Source organism: Felis catus, chromosome F1 (genome assembly GCF_018350175.1).
Source record: "Felis catus isolate Fca126 chromosome F1, F.catus_Fca126_mat1.0, whole genome shotgun sequence".
Classification (NCBI taxonomy): domain Eukaryota; kingdom Metazoa; phylum Chordata; class Mammalia; order Carnivora; family Felidae; genus Felis; species Felis catus.
In genome coordinates this window covers 4,641,810-4,661,732 of record NC_058384.1, presented here as the reverse complement: position 1 = coordinate 4,661,732, position 19,923 = coordinate 4,641,810, and the positions used below count along the sequence as shown (strand labels likewise).

The 19,923-nt window shown below is 49.6% G+C and overlaps 1 protein-coding gene across 2 annotated transcripts in view; it reads left to right on the top strand.

The window, feature by feature from the left end:
• KIF26B (kinesin family member 26B) overlaps window positions 1–19,923 on the top strand; it is a 477,608-nt gene that overhangs the window by 171,779 nt on the left and 285,906 nt on the right. For both annotated transcript variants that reach the window (XM_023247495.2, XM_045048974.1), the window contains one exon: window positions 446–982. In XM_023247495.2, coding sequence (XP_023103263.2) covers window positions 446–982 — 537 coding nt within the window. The remainder of the gene's footprint in view (window positions 1–445; window positions 983–19,923) is intronic.

Here is a 19,923-nt window from a genome sequence, read left to right as displayed (position 1 = left end):
AATGGCACTAAGCACGCAGCACTAATGAGGCCAAGACTTTCTTAGAATAGAATCTCCATCAATCACCAGCGTTCCATGGCCTGCGGGGGGCCAGGGGACCACGTGCATCAGTCGGGGCTGACGGCACTCACCCCTCACTCCCTGTAATTCTTCAGTGGACACGTGGAGAAGAATCTGGAATGTTCTTTGGCCATCCTGGTGAGGAGGATGCTTAGAAATCTTTTTGTTTTTAATTATTCCTAATGTCTCCACCATAATAATCTCCTATGTATCAAAGGTGTTTGTCCACTAGAGGCTTTTCTGCCAGCCCGGCTGCTCACGTCTGTTGGAGGTCTATCAGACAGTCAGACTCTGAAGACATCTAGGGCTTAACTCCTAAGCCAGACATCTGAATTGCACATACCAGCCTTGAGTTACAGGTTCTCCTGTTTTGTTTTGTCTCCAGGACCCTGCTTTCTCGGCCGTGATTCACGACAAGCTCCAGGTCCCTAACACCATCCGGAAGGCATGGAATGACAAGGACAACCGCTGTGACATTTGTGCCACACACCTGAACCAGCTGAAGCAGGAGGCCATCCAGATGGTGGTGACCTTGGAACAGGCAGCTGGCAGTGAGCATTACGATGGCTCGCCCGGCTCGCCCCCAGCCCTCTCCAACATGCCCACCCTGGTGGGGTCCCGGCACATGGGTGGGCTGCAGCAGCCCAGAGATTGGGCCTTTGTGCCTGCCTCCTACGCCTCCCCCAACTACACGGCTTTCGTCACCAACAAGCACAGCAGCAAACCCAACAGCCTCGGGGTCAGCAACGGGGCCGAGAAGAAGAGTGGGTCCCCAACCCACCAGGCCAAGGTCAGCCTTCAGATGGCCACCAGTCCCAGCAATGGGAACATCCTCAACTCAGTGGCCATTCAGGCTCACCAGTACCTGGATGGCACCTGGTCCCTGTCGAGAACCAACGGGGTCACCCTGTACCCATACCAGGTAAGTAGCCTCTGGGCAAGTTAGAATAGGGTTGGTTGGGGTCCATGCAGAGAAGTGGGTTGCACTTCCTGTCTTTGCTCTTTTCCTTCTGGGGACTCCCCAACTCAGAGCCCAATGTTTCCATGTGGCCCCCCACTGGCCATTGCTAAATAAAGATGAAACATATGAGGGGCCAGTGATCCATGGTAGCGCTCTGCTTCCAATGTCTGGACCCTCTAAAAAAGGTGTAGACTCCCTTCCTAACCCCTTCTGCCTTGTTGGACCATAACCCTTTTCTGTCTGCAACTCACTTTAAATACGGTTGGGATTAGGTTACCAAGTGTCTTTCCGTTTTCTTATTTTTCTCTTTTTCAGTTGTTTAAATTAGCACATACTCCCGAGTTTCCCTATAGAAATTAAGGGAGCAGGTCCTAAATCTGCCAAGGAATCTTAAAAAATTGTCTTAACTTTTCTTGGGTGAGTTTTCTGCTGGATGAGGGTTGGGTTTGCCATATGTGTTCTCTGTGTCCCCTGCATCAGTCATGTGGCAAGCAGCAGAAAGCATCAAAGTCCCTGTGGATTGGAGGGGTGGCCATGGTCACAGAGTGTATTAGTCAGGAGATCTCACTGGTGTAACGAATGATCCCAGGTTGTTTCTTACTCGTGGCCCTGTTGTATTGGGTGTTTAGTGCCTGGCCTTCCACTTGTTTCCATGTCACCATCTTCCAGGGGCCTCAGAGTCTGACACCAGATCTTGTCCAAGCAGCCAAGGAATGAGGGAAGAGAGAGATTGTGGAGAATCTCATGGGGGGACTTGAGGGACCCAGCCTGGAAGGGACATAGGCAACTTCGTCCACATTCCAGTGGCAAGAATCCAGGCTTTTGGCCTCACCTTCCCTCAGCGAAGGCAGGGAAAGCCAATCTGACCATGTTCCCAGGGGAAAAAAAAGAAACAAGTTGAGAGAACACAGTATGGTTTTGTTACGTGGGGCAAAGGTACGGGGGAACATAAAATGCGTTAAATGTGGCTGATCAAATTCCTGGTGACTTTTCTAGAGTGGAAGAGGGAGTATAGATGGCTTGTCTTGATATCTTGAAGGAAAGAGGGGAGCCTGGATCCTTATCTTAAGAAGTTAGCATTCTTGGATCGCCAGACTGCCATTTACTGGGTGCTTTGTAGTTTGCAAAATACGGGGCGCACATCATTTTATTTAACCTCACAGTAGACCTGTGAGCGGGCAGGACGGATGTTAGATCTTCCTTTTATAGACGGGGAACACAATGCTTAGAGAAATCGAATGACCTGCGGCCACACAGTTGGGGACGAAGCCAGCACTGGCTTGCCACTTCTAACTTTCCCCCAGCTTTACCCCAGAGCAGTGTCCCGTCAACATCTTTCCCAGATATGGCTCCTTTCCAGACCCGACATACCAAAGAAAATCACTCCAGTGTTGACCTGCAGGGACCTACCTGCCACTTTACTTTGGGGTGGAATTTTCTGGATTGTGAGTATAAAAATCTGATGCCGAGCCAGCGGCCCCCTGGATGGGGCTTTATCATCTAACGCTTGAACATAACCATGGAAGGCGGGAACAGAATAGCCTCTTTCCGCTGTTGAGTAACATACCTTTTCTGTTAGAGATTTTAAATATATTATGTTGAAAACTAATAAAAAAGTATTATGTTTCCTATAAAATAACATACAAAAAATACAAACAAGTATAAATAAGACTAAAAATCAACATCACCCAGAAATGGACTATATAACTGTTGGGTATGTTTCCTTCCAGGATTTTATACAAGCCTAATTTATACAACTGTGATTATGTTTAATTCTGTGATCTGCTTTCCGCTTAATATTACTGGGTGCATTTTCCCATGCCATTATATATTTTTTTCTAGAATAGGATCCTTAATGGTAGCATAGTATGCCATTATATAAATATGACCCATTATCTGAGTGTGGCCCAATTTATATACCCAAGCACCAATTATTAGAGTTTCAGTTTTCGCTACTATAAATAAAATGCTCGGGTGCACATTCTTGTACTCAGGTCGTATTTTCAACACACCCTGAGTTGTGTGAGGCACATACTCATGTTACACAGACGACTCATGTTACACCTTCCTGGGCCCCAGAGCACTTGTGACATATATCAGGTGCTAGTTAGAAGATTCAGCTGCTGCACAGCACTAATGAGCAAGGAGGAGGGATTGGGCCTTGGTGCTTTCCTAGAATATAGTCAAAGTGTTAGGAAAGTGTGTATGGGGTGGGTGGGCAGGGTAAAGATGCTGCTTGAAAGCAAGATTAAGGATTTTTGATCATTTTTTTTTTTTTACTTGTGCCTGATTAGTGTTGCTCCTCCTCTTCTTCCGTGTCTGCTGAAAAAGAATGTCCTGCCCCATCACAGATGTTTATTAAGCTCTGACCAAGTGCTGGACACTGTGCTAGGTGTCAGTGGGGCTCCCGTGTTGGGCTAGAACCCCAGGTTCCGGTCCCGTGGTCTTTACGGGGTCGGGTCGGGCGGGTGAACCACCCAGTGTCAGCCGGGGAGGTGAGTGCGGGGGGTGAGAGAGCGCACAGGAGGGCTCACAGTCCAGCCCGTGGGCGAGGCCGATGCAAGGATGATTCACACAAGCCACCGACTTGAGAATTTCCTGGGTAAATTCGAATGCTTCTTTCCGACTCCAGAACAGGCTAATTCGTGCATTTCAGCCTAGTCGATAAAGGGATCAAAGGGAATCTGTCTGGGATAAAGAGATTTGGTGCCTGGCTGTGAATCAGTGCCCCCGTGTCATGACTGTGTCATCCTGATGCCCTGGGCTAGGCGATCGGAGTCTGGCCAGACTGAGTGTCTCCCATTACGGACATCTCCCTGCCATAAATATTCTGCAGCTCACAGGATAGCCAGCTCAGCAGACACGGCTGACTATTCTGAAAGCTGACCTCGCTTTTCCTGCCCACCCACGCTCCTGCTTCCCTCCGCACAGAGCAGGTAGCCCTCTGGACCGGTGCCAGGGCTGTTCGCTGAGCAGAGAAGCATCTAGACTTTGTTGCTGCTGAAATCTGGAGCTTGCAGAAACGTGGGAGAAGAGGACGTTGTCCTTCTCCCATTTAAGTATAGGGAGGATGACCAAGATGAGGACAGGCTTTCCAACACTGACAGGGTGAAACCTTCACATGGGTGATAGGAAGGTCCCTCACATTCCTCAAGCCCCCCGTTACCCACACCAAAGCGCAACAATCTCCAGTTGTCTTTCACAGAAAGACCTTCTGCTATTGGCTTGTAGGCGATTAGCCCAATCTGTATACGTACATGGAAAGCAGAGAGTACTCTAGAACCTTCTTTGGACCACATGGGTTTTGACTTTGAAAAGACATGTCTGGGTTAGTTCCTTGTAGTCAACCACAGGTTAATTCCATCTTTTTTTTTTTTTTCTAAGTTGAATAATCCCTTGGAGTAAATCCATTTTATTTGTTTTGTCTTCTTTTTTAATGTTTACCATTTATTTTTGAGAGAGAGAGGGCGAGTGGGGGAGGGGCAGAGAGAGAGGGAGACACAGGATCAGAAGCAGGCTCCAGGCTCCGAGCTGTCAGCACAGAGCCCGATGCGGGGCTCGAACTCTCGTTACCATGAGGTCATGACCTGAGCGGAAGTCAGACGCTCACCCGACTGAGCCACCCAGGTGCCCCTGATTCCATCTTTTTGAAAGGCAGCTGCTTTTGCATGATTTCTAGTCATTATAGTAAACACCCGCAGGGAACACTGCACACACAGCACTCAGAATCAACAGAATGTTGTGATTCCAATCCAGAATCACAGAATCCACTTCCCTAGAGTGGTTCACTGTCTTTTGCATCACGGTGGGAGAATTGGAGACCTTCCTACCTGGGTCAAGTCCATGGCGCCACCCGTTCGTTGGTGAACCTCAGTTGAGTAGCTTAACGTCTTAGTCCCTTTCCTCACCTATGGAATCCCGACCTGGTAAGGTTGTTGGACAGCAGTCAAGAAAAATATGAAAACATTTTATAAGCTCTGGGGCAGGGGTGCAATTATTAGGGATCTATTTGAATCCCCTCATTTGCCAGAAGAGAAGCCTGAGGCTGCGAGGTAGGAAGTTTTTTGTGTTCACTCTTTCCTAAATCTTAGTTTGATCTCTCTTGCTAGATTACAAACCCGTTGAGAACCCGATGCCTTTTATTCTTATGTCGCTCACAGCAGCTAACCCGTGCAAAAGTGTCTGCTCCTTAGAGACAATGCCAATCTCAGGGAAACACTAAAGGTGTTTCTCATGTCTGGCCCTAGGTTCAGGAAAACATTCCAGGCCAAAGGACCTCTTGAGACCCCAGGAGTTTTGGTAGAAACCACCAGTTTATGGGCACCAAGCTTACGTTTAACCTGAAGTATCTTTAACCTGAAGTATCTTAACGATACTCAGTAGATCCTTGGACGCAACGCAAAGAATCCGGGTGGCATTTGATGTCACACTCAATACAGGGGCACTTGAAGGGATAGGAGAACTTTATTTCCTAGGACTTCAATAAAGTCAACATGTCAAGACAATGTAAGATGATGTTAGATTAATGCACGAATCATAACTCCATAATGGATCATTAACGTGATAGAGTATTGAGTGTGCATTCCTTGGGTTAAAGGAAAACGTCTCTGGTGTAAAAATTATCCTGCTTTCTCAAAAAGCATCCATTGGAATCCATGTCAGAGACCATGGTAGACGGAACTATGGCTGAAGTCGGTGTGGGATTGTCTGTTTCCAGAAGACGACTGTGCCTAGTAAGTCACAGGTGTTATTGGAGTTTACATTTTAGGTTGCGGGCAAGAGGACTGTGGTAGCTCCAGCAGCCTACGAGCGAGTCAAGGCTCGCTAAGCCACGAGGCTCGTGCGGTACCTAAACTTGCTCTTGAGAGGTCAAACTTGGGAGGACGTGCTGCTGGTCCTTTTTACGGAGGATTTCCGAGCGCCTCTGCAAGAGGAAGGAAGGAAGATTCTGCTCGCTAGTGCGCCCATACTCAGAGCCTTTGCTTATGACTTACGATGGCTTTGTGGACACCAGAAGCACGTGTTCTAGGGTAGCCGAGCTCGAGGGACGGGGTGTGCATGTGCTCCTTCCTGTTGAGCTACTTTCTAGGCAGGAGCGGGGACAGGTGTTTGCAGCCCCTGGGGGAGCAGAAGACTCTCATTCACGTTCTTTACTCGGACAACTTGTCCCCTAACATATGCACAGTGCCCTTCTCGGGCCAGCCCCGGTGTCAGCTTCCTGCCCGTTTGCTGCCGCTTCTGCTGAGCCAGGGCGATGGCATAAGATGTCACCATTTGACAAATGACAACATCAAAACCACTTATTTTTAACATGATGGGTTTTTGTTTCCCACCTATTTATAGATGATCAGAGGAGTATTATTTATCTTTATGCTTTTTGACAAACTGGGAACACAAGAAAAGGAAGTAGATTGTATATTCAGTCATGGGCAGAGCGTCTCTGGAGGATACGGTGCTCAGGGTGAAATTCCAGAAGGGTCGTCGTATCTTAGGGATGTGGGCAGGGCTGCGGTCTGAAGCCAACACCCCAACTTCAGCAGGAAATTTCAAAAATACTCTCTCCCTTGGTGTGGTAGGCTGAATAAGCCCCCTGCCCCAAAGATGTTCATATCCTAATGCCTGGAAAAGGAAGCCTGTGGATATGTTTCCTTACACAGTAAAAGGGGCTTGGCAGATATGATTAAGTCGAGGATTCGGGGGAGATCACCCTGGATTATCTGGATGGGTCCAGCGTAATCACAGAGGCCCTTATAAGAAGGAGACAGGAAGGACCGTCAGAGCCAGAGGCGATGTAGGGACAGAAGCAGAGGTCAGAGAGGAGAGAAGGGCTTTGGAGGTGGAGGAAGGGGCCGCAAGCCACAAGCAAAGCCAGCTTCTAAAAGCTGGCAAAGGCGAGGAATCCTCTGCTAGAGCTTCCAGAAAGAGCCAGCCCTGCAGACCCGTTCCAGACGCCCGACCTCCAGAACGTTAGCGAACAGAAAATGGAGCACAAGTCTGTGTTACTCTAAGCTGCTCAATTTGGGGTAATTTGCTTCAGCAGCAACTGGAAACTAATGCACCCGGGAAACATTTGGTAGCTGAAAAGCATGGCGGGAGCAGCGAGCTGAGGTCTTTGGACGAGGAGCCGCTCGAGGACGACCAGACATGACCCTGCGGGTCAGACGGTATGTCCGCAAGCCCGCTGATTTTCTGAGGGTGCCTTCCCCAGGATGAGAGGTCGCTCCTCCTGCAGGGTTGGCCTCCAGTGGTCTCGGATTTCCCCCTTGTTGTAGCTTGCTGGTAACCAGCACACCACGGTGACTCTGCACTGGCCGCTGTAGTTACCACCATGGAAGTCTCGAGAGAGAATCCCAAGCAGACTCCGCGTCGTCAGCGCGGGGCCGACGCGGGGCTCAAACTCACAAACCGTGAGGTCATGCCGTGGCTGAAACCGAGGGTCAGACGCCACATGGACCACATGGGTTTTGACTTTGAAAAGACATGTCTGGGTTAGTTCCTTGTAGTCAACCACAGGTTAATTCCATCTTTTTTTTTTTCTAAGTTGAATAATCCCTTGGAGTAAATCCATTTTATTTGTTTTGTCTTCTTTTTTAATGTTTACCATTTATTTTTGAGAGAGAGAGGGCGAGTGGGGGAGGGGCAGAGAGAGAGGGAGACACAGGATCGGAAGCAGGCTCCAGGCTCCGAGCTGTCAGCACAGAGCCCGATGCGGGGCTCGAACTTTCGTTACCATGAGGTCATGACCTGAGCGGAAGTCAGACGCTCACCCGACTGAGCCACCCAGGTGCCCCTGATTCCATTTATGTTTCGTGGGAAGACAGCCGTTGGAGATTTCGGAACAGGGGAACGAAAAAGTTTCCTTGCTCTACGGCAGGAATTGTTTGAAAATTTTTTTTAATGTATATTATTTATTTTTGAGAGAGATGGAGCTTGGGTGAGTGGGGGAGGGTTAGAGAGAAAAGGAGACACAGAAATCCGAAGCACGCCCCGGACTCCGAGCTGTCAGCACAGAGCCCGATGTGGGGCTCAAACCCACAAACCGTGAGATCGTGACCCGAGCAAGTGCGACGCTTAACCTGCTGAGCCACCCAGGTGCCCCTCAGCAGCAGGAATTTTTAACCGCCCGCTAGAATCACTTGAGAGCTTTAAGGAACTACCACTGCCTGAGCCACACCCCACACCCAGTGTATCAGAAAATCTGGGGGTGGGACCCAGGCCTGGCAGTTTGAACTGCCAGGGTCAAGAACCACAGCTTTAAAGAAGAGTTTACCTGGCAGCGGTGTAAAGTCCAGGGAAGAGAACAAAGGTGACAGATGACAGACAGAGAGTATATTTGTTTCTAAAGCCACCATAACAAATAAGCACAAACTAGGCGGCTTCGATCAACAAAAACGTATTCGCTCACAGCTCGGGAGGCTGGGAGTCCCAGATCAAGGTGGGGCCGTGCTCCCTCTGAAGAGTCTAGAGGGGATTCCTTCCTTGTCTCTTCCAGCATCCTACTGGCCACAGGGCCTTGCGGCTGCTTCACAACAGTCCCAACCTCTGCCTTCCGCGGACGCCTCCTCCGGGGTCTCTCTCCGTCCTCTCCTTGTATTGTAAGGACACCAGTCACTGGATTAAGGGTCCACCCTAATCCAGGAAGACCTCATCTCCATCCTTCACCAACTACGTCTACAAAGACCCAATTCCAAATCGTGTCACAGGGCCCGAGCTGCGAGTGCATTCAGGGGCGCCGCGATTCAGCCCGCTACAGACGGGTGACAGATGGACAGACGGTGGAAAGATGGGTGAAAGGTGAAGGCAGGGCTGGGGGCGTGGGGAGCCTTTCCGGTTGAGCCACTTCGGAAACAGGAACAGGGGCACAAGTTTACGGTGGCCAGCGGTGAAGGAGTCCCGTTCTCATCCTTTGGAGAGAGAGAACGGGGAGGGGGAAGGGCACAAAGGGTAAAGCAGAGAGAGGCAGGGAGGCATCGTACCCACAGACACCCTTACACAGACGCAGGGGGACAAAATGAAGCAGCTGCTCAGACAGACAAGGTCGAGTGACCAACTTACAGACGTGGGCTTTTTGTGGAGTAACAGCTTCCTCTTCTGAGCTTATAAAATACCTTCAGCGTCCGTTTGCGCTGCCCAGCCACGGGGGCAAATGTAAACAGCACTTTGGGGAACGTTACCCTGCGTGGGGAGACCTCACCTGGCCGGTGCTGGGGGGCGGGAGGCCCCTTCCTTTTCTGCTGACCAAACTGGTGGCTGGGGTTAACGTGGTGGGATGGTCCATATATATATATTTTTTTTTTTTTTAATTTTTTTTTTCAACGTTTTTATTTATTTTTGGGACAGAGAGAGACAGAGCATGAACGGGGGAGGGGCAGAGAGAGAAGGAGACACAGAATCGGAAACAGGCTCCAGGCTCTGAGCCATCAGCCCAGAGCCCGACGCGGGGCTCGAACTCACGGACCGCGAGATCGTGACCTGGCTGAAGTCGGACGCTTAACCGACTGCGCCACCCAGGCGCCCCTATATATATATTTTTAATGTTTGCGAGAGAAAAAGAGAGAGAGAGCAAGTGGGGGAGGGGCAGAGAGAGAGGGAGACACAGAATCTGAAGCAGGCTCCAGGCTCCGAGCTGGCAGCCCAGAGCCTGACACGGGGCTCGAACTCACGAACCACAGATCATGACCTGGGCCGAAGTTGGACACTTAACCAACTGAGCCACCCAGGCGCCCTGTTTTTTTTCTTTTTCTTCAGCAATATTTCTAGGCCCCAGAGGGAGGTGGTGGGCATGGGGCGATTGTGTCCCAGGCTTGGGGACAGGCTTTCCTCTTCCTCCAGCTCTCAGGGCTGGGCTGGGGTGCAGGGCAGAGCTTAGGATCACCACATGAGGGAAGAAGGTGAAATCATGGTCAGCGAGAAGATTCCCTAGGGTGTAGGCTCTTTTTCACAGTTCTCTTTTGTTTTAAATAGCCTCCCGCATCCTCCCTCATCGGAGCCATTCTGCCAGCCCTGGGGTCCTGAGGCAAGATATTTGCTTTCTTTGTGGAGTCGAGAGAAAGAGCCAGAATACCCACCGCCACGGTGACCTGGTCCAGGGGGAACAACACACACTGATCGATCTCTCTCTCTCTCTCTCTCTCTCTCTCTCTCTCTTTCTTTTAATGACAAAGTAAACAGATTTGGGGGGAAAGTCTGAGGCTGATACTTATCAGTGCTTTTATCCAAGTCTCGAACAATGAGGGACTCGATGCTGGGCCACGCTAGATTTGCTGCTCAGGCACCATCAATAAAAGCCCGGCGTCCTTGCTCACTGTGTGGGGTGACCTCTGGCACGGCTTCCTGGCTGTCACGTGCCTGTGTTTTCTCCTCTGCAAAGCGGAAAGTCGCAGAGCCGCTGTGGGGACCGTGTGAGACGATGTACGTTGAGTGCTTAGCACAGTGTCAGACACGTGGTGACCCCGGAGTTCAGTGACCTGAGCGTGAGCGCCATGTTGCTTCAGCAGCTTGGGTTCGTGGGACTCAAGACCGACTGGAACCAGGGCCCGCTTTTCTATAAGAAGCAGTGGTAAATGAAAACACAAGGCCCAAACCATAAAGTGAGTATCACGCACGTGGAATCGGTGCAAATCGCCAGCTCGGGAAACGCCAGCCACCTCTACGCGTGACCAAGCGGCAGCTTCCCATTTGTGTACCGCAGCTGAGGTGAGATTCTAAGCACGATGATCTCATCCCAGCATTAGGGGGTAAATTGGTAAAACACCGAAAGGCCCGTGGACCAATGTTCTTCGTATTTGAAGACCTTTATAAGGGAGGAGGGGAGGCGATATATAGGCTCATATCATTTAACATTTTACACAATGATAGAGAGCTAGCATTTAGACCAACCCAAAAGAGTAAATCCTCCTTATTTTGGAGTTCATTTGAAATATCCAGTGATCCAGGCCTCGATCGAGATTCTTACTGAACACTTTTTTTTAATGTTTATTTATTTATTTGAGAGAGAGAGAGAGAGAGAGAGAGAGAGAGATAAAGCATGAGCGGAGGAGGGGCAGAGAGAGAGGGAGACAGAATCTGAAGCAGGCTCCAGGCTCTGAGCCATCAGCACAGAGCCCGATGCGGGGCTCGAACTCACGAACCGCGAGATCATGGCTTGAGCCGAAGTCGGACACCTAACCGACTGAGCCCCCCCAGGCGCCCCTGAATAAACACTTTGAAACAGAGGGCCCAGGTCTTTCATCCTTGCTATTTGTATACCCACAGTGGCATACCATTATAACACACATGCTTTCTTATTATTTACTTATCTGTTTATAAAATACAAATCTTTCTTTTACAATTACTGTAGACTCTGCAATCTTCAATAAATCGGAGCGTTGAAGGCTCCCCCTCACCCGCCCCACCCCAGGCCCACACCTAATTACTTTCAAGTTGAGATTTGACTGTGCTAACTGTCTTGAGCGTGACAAATTAGCGTGCCTCTATCTTATAGAGGTATTTGTGAGGATTAGGTAATGAGTCACATATTTCATATGCCCAAGTCGTTCCCGGGGAGTAACTGAGGTGCTGCGGAAGCATACTAGCGACCAGTTTCAGGACTCTGGAGACCAGTTAGCGCCTTCCTGCTGCCCCGGTGGCCTCAAAGGGTTGGCGTGTCTTTTCAGCAGCACGTCTGAGGCCTGGGAATGACTGGGACACCAAGGAGAAAAGTGGCACCACATGAAGAGCTCACACAACAGCAGCCACGTCTCTATTCGAGGCTGTGGCCAGGAGTTTTCTAATTACAGGCCTAATCTGGAACCAATCTGACAGTTTCCGTCACCTTCGCGAGGCTGGCTTCCCTCGGGCCCGGTGGATTAGGCCGTGGAGGGCAGTATCGGTGGGAAGATCGAACCCATTGGCCTGTTCATGACACGCTCCCTTTTTGTTAAAGCACACAGACCTCAGGGCGCCTGGGTGGCTCCGTCGGTTAAGCCTCCGACTTCAGCTCAGGTCACGATCTCATCGCTTAGGAGTTCGAGCCCCCACACGGGGCTCTCTGCTGTCTGTGCAGAGCCCGCTTCGGATCCTCTGTCTCTCTCTGCACCTCCCCTGTGCTCTCACTCCCTCGCAAAACAAAACAAAACAAAACAAAAAGACCCACAACCCCCCCCTCAAAAAAAAAACCCCACAAAACCACAGACCTCAGAGATGCCCGTGAAAGCAGGAGGGGAAGGTTTGCCCCTGTGAATTACAGATGACAGATCAAGGCCCGGAAACGTCAAGTGACCTGCCCAGGGTCACACAGCTGGGAAATGCTGGAGCAGGGATTCAAACGCCGTTTCCCGCACACTTGCCCCTGCCCCTCACCACGCTGCTGAGGGGAGGGGGGGCCATTTCCTCAGCTTGCTCAGACACGCAGCCTTCCTGGGGAGGGACGCCCCAGGACGCCTCCCCTTCCTGGGGAGGGACGTGGCACTCACGCTGCTTTTGAGCAGTTCTGTGTTTCTGGGATTTCCAAGTTGGGTCTCGTGTTGTATTGCTCGGCACGGTCATAGAGAAACAAAGGCCACGTTACCTCTTCTCACTGGGCGGTGGGGACAAAGCTTGAGAAAGTTGGGCCAATAACCGCCACCCCACCCCAAAACCCCAAACCAAAAAGGCCGTGTAAACAATACTGCCATCTAGTGAGACGTGCTTTGGCTTACCTAAGAGGTAGACACGACTAATATTTCAAATCTGATCATAAATTACAGTAATTCCCTAAGATTAATGAAAGAAAACCAGGCCATTTCCTTGTCAATAATATCTTTACAAAAAATTTTTTTTAACATTTATTTATTTTTGAGAGACAAAGAGAGCAGGAGCAGGGGAGGGGCAGAGAGAGAGAGGGAGACACAGAATCCAAAGTAGGCTCCAGGCTCTGAGCTGTCAGCACAGAGCCCGATGCAGGGCTGGAACTCATGAACCATGAGATCATGACCTGAGCCGTAGTCGGATGCTTAACTGACTGAGCCACGCAAGCGCCCCAATAATGTGGCCTTAATTTAACAGGGTAACATATAACTATGTTTAAACTCAGCATCCTAACACATATCCTTTTGAAAGGACCTTGTTGCCCAAACAGATTTTCAGTGACAACAGAACTCCGTTCTGTCCTCGTGGAAGGGGCGCCCGGATTTGTGTGCAAACTGTGACTCACCTGCTGAGTTACCTGAGTAGTGTCGTGACCACACAGAAGGTCAACATCCATCCATAAAATCCGTCTCCTTAACGTTGTTTGGAGGATTAACTTTGTTCATCCTGAAATATATTTTTGAGTTCTGAACACTGGATTTAAATGAAATTTTACACACACACACACGCACGCACGCACGCACGCACGAGTTGCAGAATGAGATTCCATACTGAGAGATTCTCCAAAACCCAACACACAGGGACTACTTGTAGAGTGTGGTTCTCCACCTTCCCGCACAACACCCTGAAAGGTGACGTATCTACCCCAGAACGTGCTGTCACCCCTGAGCAATGGTTGTGGAATCGGTGAATCCTGAGGCTGAGGCATCCCTTACGTGTATTGCAGGTTTTGTTGAAAACTGCCTTGTTTTGTTTTCCTGTAAGGAGAGACAATCCTTTCTTACTCGAATAGCCTTTTTGATAGAATGCAGGTGCTTTGGGGGATTGACCGCTACTATTGGGGGAGGTGGCCCGCTCCCTCCAAACACAGCTCAGGAAACCCGCACAGTCATAGTTGATGAGTCCGGCCGTTTAGAAGCAGCGGCCGTTGGGGCGCCTGGGTGGCTCCATCAGTTAGGCAAGTGTTCGACTTCGGCTCAGGTCGTGATCTCATGGTTTGTGGGTTCGAGCCCCGCATCGGGCTCTGTGCTGACGGCTTGGAGCCTGGAGCCTGCTTCGGATTCTGTGCCTCCCTGTCTGTCTCTGATCCTCCCCCGCTCGTGCCTCTGTCTCTCTGTCTCAAAAATAAATAAACGTTAAAAAAATTAAAAAAGCAACAGCCACTTCGTTGAGTCCGTTAGGAGGTGAGAGAGGGACAGGAAGCAGAGAAATGAAAGTTCTTGTCCACAGTAAGGAGGAGAAAAGGTGGATGGTGGTGGCTGATGCTTTCTGGAAAAAAGGAGTGGGGTGTGCTGTCCTCCAGGGAGTGTGGTCTAGAAGCTCCTCTGTTCTGGAGCGAGGCTGCAGACCACGCGCTAACCTAGAGGGTGGTCCGCTGAGTCGTTCCTGAACGTGTGCTGGGGGGTGAATCTCTCAGAAAGCCCTTCAGCCCTGGAAATGGCATTGGCTTTGGGAAGACCGTGGAGAGAAGTAACCCTCTTAATTCCACGTCCACTTCTACGACCTAGGTGGCGAGCCGGGCGGTTTCTCCACCCACGGTGGGGGGAATCCTGGGGGCCCCTTCTGCCCTCTGCTTCGTCAGCCTGTGAGCAGACACCCCGAGCTGTTCCTGTACCCCCTCCCTTATGGCCTGCTCATCTTAATCTGGTTTTGTCTCCAGCGCACGTCTCTCGACTTGGGGAGCCGTGTGTGAATTTCGTCAGCTTGGTTTCGTTGTAATAAAAATAATAATTATCGCTACCGCTTGCCGGGGCACAGCGCTTAGTGCTTTGTGCATATTCGTTCCCTGGAGCTTCGTAACGGTCCTGTGAGGTCAGCACATCACACAATGGCAGAGAAACGGAGGTGCGAGTTCATGGAAATAGACGCCACCTGCACAGAGGAGTCCCCCCTTTCTGGAATTTAAAAAAGTCAGTGAATGTTTTACTGAGCATTTACTCAGTTATGTGTTAGAATTAAGTTTAGTAGATGGCATTTCTACAGGTTCACAATGTAAGTTTTACGGTCACAGTAAACAACAAGGAAGTTCTGGCTTCTCTGACTGTAAATATTCGGCAAACCTGAGCCTTAATGATTTCTCATATTCACTTACATTGTTCATAGTCTTCACTTCCCTCACCTCACGCACTCACACGTTTTCTCTTTCTCTTCCTTTTTTATTTTACTTTTTTACGTTTATTTATTTTGGGAGAGAGAGAGATTGGGAACACGTGCACACGAGCTGGAGAGAGGCACAGAGAGAGAATCCCAAGCAGGCTCTACGCTGTCAGCAGCACGGACTCAGGGCTCAAACTCACACACCACGAGATCGTGACCTGAGCCGAAATCAAGAGTCAGATGCTTAGCCTACTGAGCCACCCAGATGCCCCACTTCCTTTTTTCTTGTAGATTATGCAGTCACCTCTAGAGAGTTCTAACACCTATTTATCTTGTAAATCATTCATACCTCTCCCCCGCCCCCATCCTACCCCTCTATCTTTTTTTAAATCAGAATTTATTTGCATCTCTGAGAATGGGTGGGCACAGGAAATAAAAGGACTTGCAATGAAAATCCGTCGACTCCATCCGTTGTTAGCAGTTTATGCAAAAGGTTTGGCAGGAAAGGCAGTGGGAACGGAAGTAGAGCAATTAACGCGAAAGTCACTTATTGAAATGTTGCAAACCTTCGACCTCTTCTAAATGCCTGCTAACTTCCAACGATATAACAGGCAAAGTGGAAAACAAACCAGTGCAGCATTTGGGGGTTAATTGGTGTACATGTATTAATTACAGTAACTAGTCGTTAAATGTTTAATAAGGTAGATGCATTGCTAGCATAATGCCTATCTAAACATCATCCACTGAATGCACTTCGGTCGTAAGCACACTCAGCCTATTAGGAGCCAGCACTTAAACTCTCTGGGACACTTGTGCCTCGGAGCACCGCGAATTATACACACCTGCCAGGCAGTGTGAGGAAGGCGATCCGGGGGGAGAGCGTTAAAGAAGGCAGGAGGAGGGGCAGATCCGTGAAGGCCCGGGGATGTCGCGGAGTGAGGTGCCGGGAGCCGGTGAGGACGCAGAGGGTGATGTGAAGCATGGCGAATGGGCAGAGCGTGAGTTTCATCCCTCGGTGGTGGTAGACGGGAGAAACCCTATGCAGACGGGACTCGGGCGGATAGCGGGGGCCATGCTGCTGGTCTGGTGGGGCAGAGGGCTTGGGTGAGGGGTGACAGATTCCGCAGATCCTTAGAATAAGGCCCGAGGCCGCCTTGAGAATGGGTGGATTGGGGGACAAGGAATAGGATGGTTGGGGCTGACCCCTGGTCTGTGTCGGGAGACCACTGCGTGGGTGGTCAGCTGATGGGCCCTCCGGTTCAGAGACATCTGTGGTCGTGAGTCTGGGGGTGGGAGGCGAGGCTGCCTTGTGTGTCGGAGGCAGAGACCAATGAGGCCACACAAGGAAGAGAAGCAGGACACAGGTACACAACTGATTCTTCTGGAACCTGGGTCTTCGGGCTCTCGCACAGTGTCCTCTCCACTGGACCGTTCTGTCTTGTCAGAACCTAGACCTGGAAAGCAGCGTCACTGTTACGACCACACTGAATCAATTCACCTGTTTACCCATCCACGCAGTGGATGTTTTCTGAGCCAGACGCCAGGCTAAGGATGAAAACAAAGCACTGTGCTTGACGTAGGGTCTTGCCTCTTGTCTGTGTCCTGGTGTAGAAAGTCAGTGAGGAATGATGGCTGTTCTGATCATCTCCCCTTTACTTGCGTGTGTGTGTGTGTGTGTGTGTGTGTGTGTGTGTGTGTGTGTGTGTTGGGACAGGGAGGGCATCCAGTGGTGTTCTTGAAGGAATGGCACAGAGTGATTCCCGTGGTGGTGGTGGTGGGCAGGAACTCTGATCTGGATAACCCAGCCTCCTGGGCGGTGGGCTCAGGGGGGGCTCTTGCTGCCCAGCTGGGTTTGGCAGCCATGGGGGAGAACCGGACTCTGACCACCCACAATGCAGAAAAATCTTGCCCCCTCCCCCCGCCCTGTCCGTAAACCTTGCAGGGATCATCGGGATCCCACTGACCCGGCTTCCGGCCCCGTATTAGCATTGTTTCCTCCTTTAAACAAGCGCCTTTTTAAAGCCATCCATTGATAACGTAAATGATGAATGACCTCATTAGCTTAACCTACAACAAACATCACCCTCTGATCCTGGGAGGAGAAAAACAGTTCAGTTGAGGAATATCCCAAGCCAGGGTTTTCATTCATTCAGTGTTCTGAGACGCCCACAATATCTCAGGTGTCAGGGGCTGGGAAGAGAGGATGAGTAGAGCTTAGTTTGTCCCTTCTGGGATCTTCCGGAGCAGGGCTGTGTGATGTGGGTCCACCTGGGGTCAGCGCCTGGGCACAAGCCAGACGCCGGGCTGTGGGAACACGGGGTGGAAGCCAGATAGGCCTTCCATCCGGGTATCTGGAAAAGTACATTTTAATATTGGTTCCTTACAGAGCGACGAGTTCAATGGACTGTTTGTACGAGTCGTAGTCCAGAAATAAATAGCAAATATTGTGTTATGGGTCGAAGTAGAGGCTGTGTTATCGAGTCTAACTCTTGATTCCGCCATTAAAAGTATCTCCCTGCTTCCTTTGTATGCGTGATATTAGCAGGCTGCCCTGCCACCTGCCCAGAGTGTAACTGGGCATTGGTTTGGACCCTTGCAGGGTGGGTGGAATGGGAAGGCGTCAGAGACTCTGTCCAAGTCTAGTTACCTCCCTCATCCTCTTGGATTCCACCTCTGGCTATTCCACCCAGGAAATGTTAAGGGTTCTGGGCTGCAGTTGCCCACTTTGGCATAGTAGGTACTAATATTTTTGAGGCCAGAGGAGGCCATTTTGAAACCTTGGGTTAAAAGGTTCTGTGGTCCCACGGATCCCCTTGAGACACTGAACAGCAGGTCTGTTTCCTCTCGTCCTGGCGATTCTTTGGTGCCCACCTCTGTGAGCCTGGAGGTGTTTCCAGGAGCGTTTTGTGACTGAGGTGTTCTGGCTCATAAAGTTCCCGTTCACTGTTTGGTGAGAATTAATCTTACGGGAGAAAGGTCCATGTTATGACCCTTTTAGTAGTTTTTTGTGTGTGGTAGTATTAAAAAACCACTTTCTAAGAAGATTTGCACAGTAACTTTCGTTCTGGATCAATACTTTTTTTAATGTTTTATTTTACTTCTAAGAGAGAGAGAGAGAGAATGTGTGTGTGTGGGGGGGGGGGAGGGGCAGAGAGAGAGGAGGACAGAAGATCCCAAGCAGGCAGGAGCCACAAACCATGAGATCACGACCTGAGCCAAAACCGAGTCGGATTCTTAACAGACTGAGCCGCCCAGGTGCCCCTGGATCAATAATACTACGTACAGAGTAGGAAAAAATAGAAAGTAGTTCAAACTGAAACATACTGTTCCTTGAAAAATGCAGCTAAGGTGACTATCCAGAATCACGTACTTTAAATGACTGAGGACAAGATGGCTGCTTAAATGCCTGGTCAGAGGCATACTGCAGTCTTGATTTGCCCAGATTTGCTCTTTTTTCTTTCTCTTTCCGTGCACTTAGGACGCTGTTAGCATTTGTTGCCATGCTCAACAATTGCCAAGACAGCGGCCATGTTGCTTAACCTGGCCCAGTGCCTCTTCGCCATGATGGACCCCGTTCCTCCCACATGTGTCTCCTGCCTTCCCCAGAGAGACGTGGTTCTCAGTCATCACAGAAACGTGGCCCTCACGTGTACTTCACCCGTTCTCCTTCCATACCCCTTCTTCATGGAAATGAATCTGACCTTCATCTCCAGTTTGCTTAGAATTCTGTTTCTACTGGGAATGTTGCTCTGAGTCTGTATATTCCAGAAGGGAAGATATCCGATCGATGGCTTCGATTGAACCTGAGTGAACCTTGAATGAACCTTGAGCCTGTCTGCGGAAAAGCCACCGTGGGGTTTGAAGTATGCTCACCTGTATGCCTGTCTCTTGTGAGGGGACTCTGCAGCAGTGACTGGAGAGACAAGTGGCCCTGGGGACTGGGAGAGCTGCCCTGTAAGTCAGGCTCGTAGTCAGTAAGAAAGCTTACTCCGAGGGATATCATATTTCCTCTTGGAAGGAGGAAGGAAGTTCCATTTCCTTTTATCTAGTGCTTAAGAATTCAAGAGTTCACACTGTGTCCACTCTCAGAAAAGCTCCTCTTCATGAACACATGTTCACATGAGCACATGACTCTTCTGGGGGAACTGGATTGAGTTATATTTATCTATCTTCATTACTAGAATCGGCTGACAAGGAGCTATAGCTCGTATTCTATCCACATTAAAAATGAAATTACATTTCAAGCTCATTGTACATAACCATGTTTATCCTTTGGAAGGAGTCTTCTAGTCTCCTGAGTATTCGAAGCAGTAAATTGTGTTTTGGAAGGAGGCTTAAGTTACTTAGAATGTTTAAATTTTTGAAAAATTTTCATCTTTTATCAGTTTTTAAATCAAAGTTGCACGCACACATCAGTTAACGAGTTAAATCATTTGGCAAGACTTGATGTGAAAGATACCATTCTGCTGGGAATGCAGTGGGTGTTTCCTGCTTTCCAGAGTTCATTAACATTTATCTCCACATCGTGCCATTCTTCTGTTGCTACTACTTGATTTATTTAGTTTTAGATCACCTATTACAGCAATTCTCAAAGTGTACTCCATGGACCATCTGAGTCTCCAAGACCCTTCCACTGGGTCCATGAGATCAAAACTATTTAAAAATTTTGTTTGATGTTTATTTATTTTTGAGAGAGAGACAGAGCGTGAGTGGGGGAGGGGCAGAGAGAGAGGGAGACACAGAATCTGAAGCAGGCTCCAGGCTCTGAGCTGTCAGCACAGAGTCCGATGCGGGGCTCGAACCCACAAACTGTGAGATCATGACCTGAGCCGAAGTCGAACGCTTAACTGACTGAACCACCCAAGTGCCCCTCAAAACTATTTTTATACAATAGTCAGACATCATCTGCCTTTCTTACTGTATTGACATTCGCCCTGATGAGTGAAACTTCTGGCATGTTTGCTGAATTGAGACAGTGG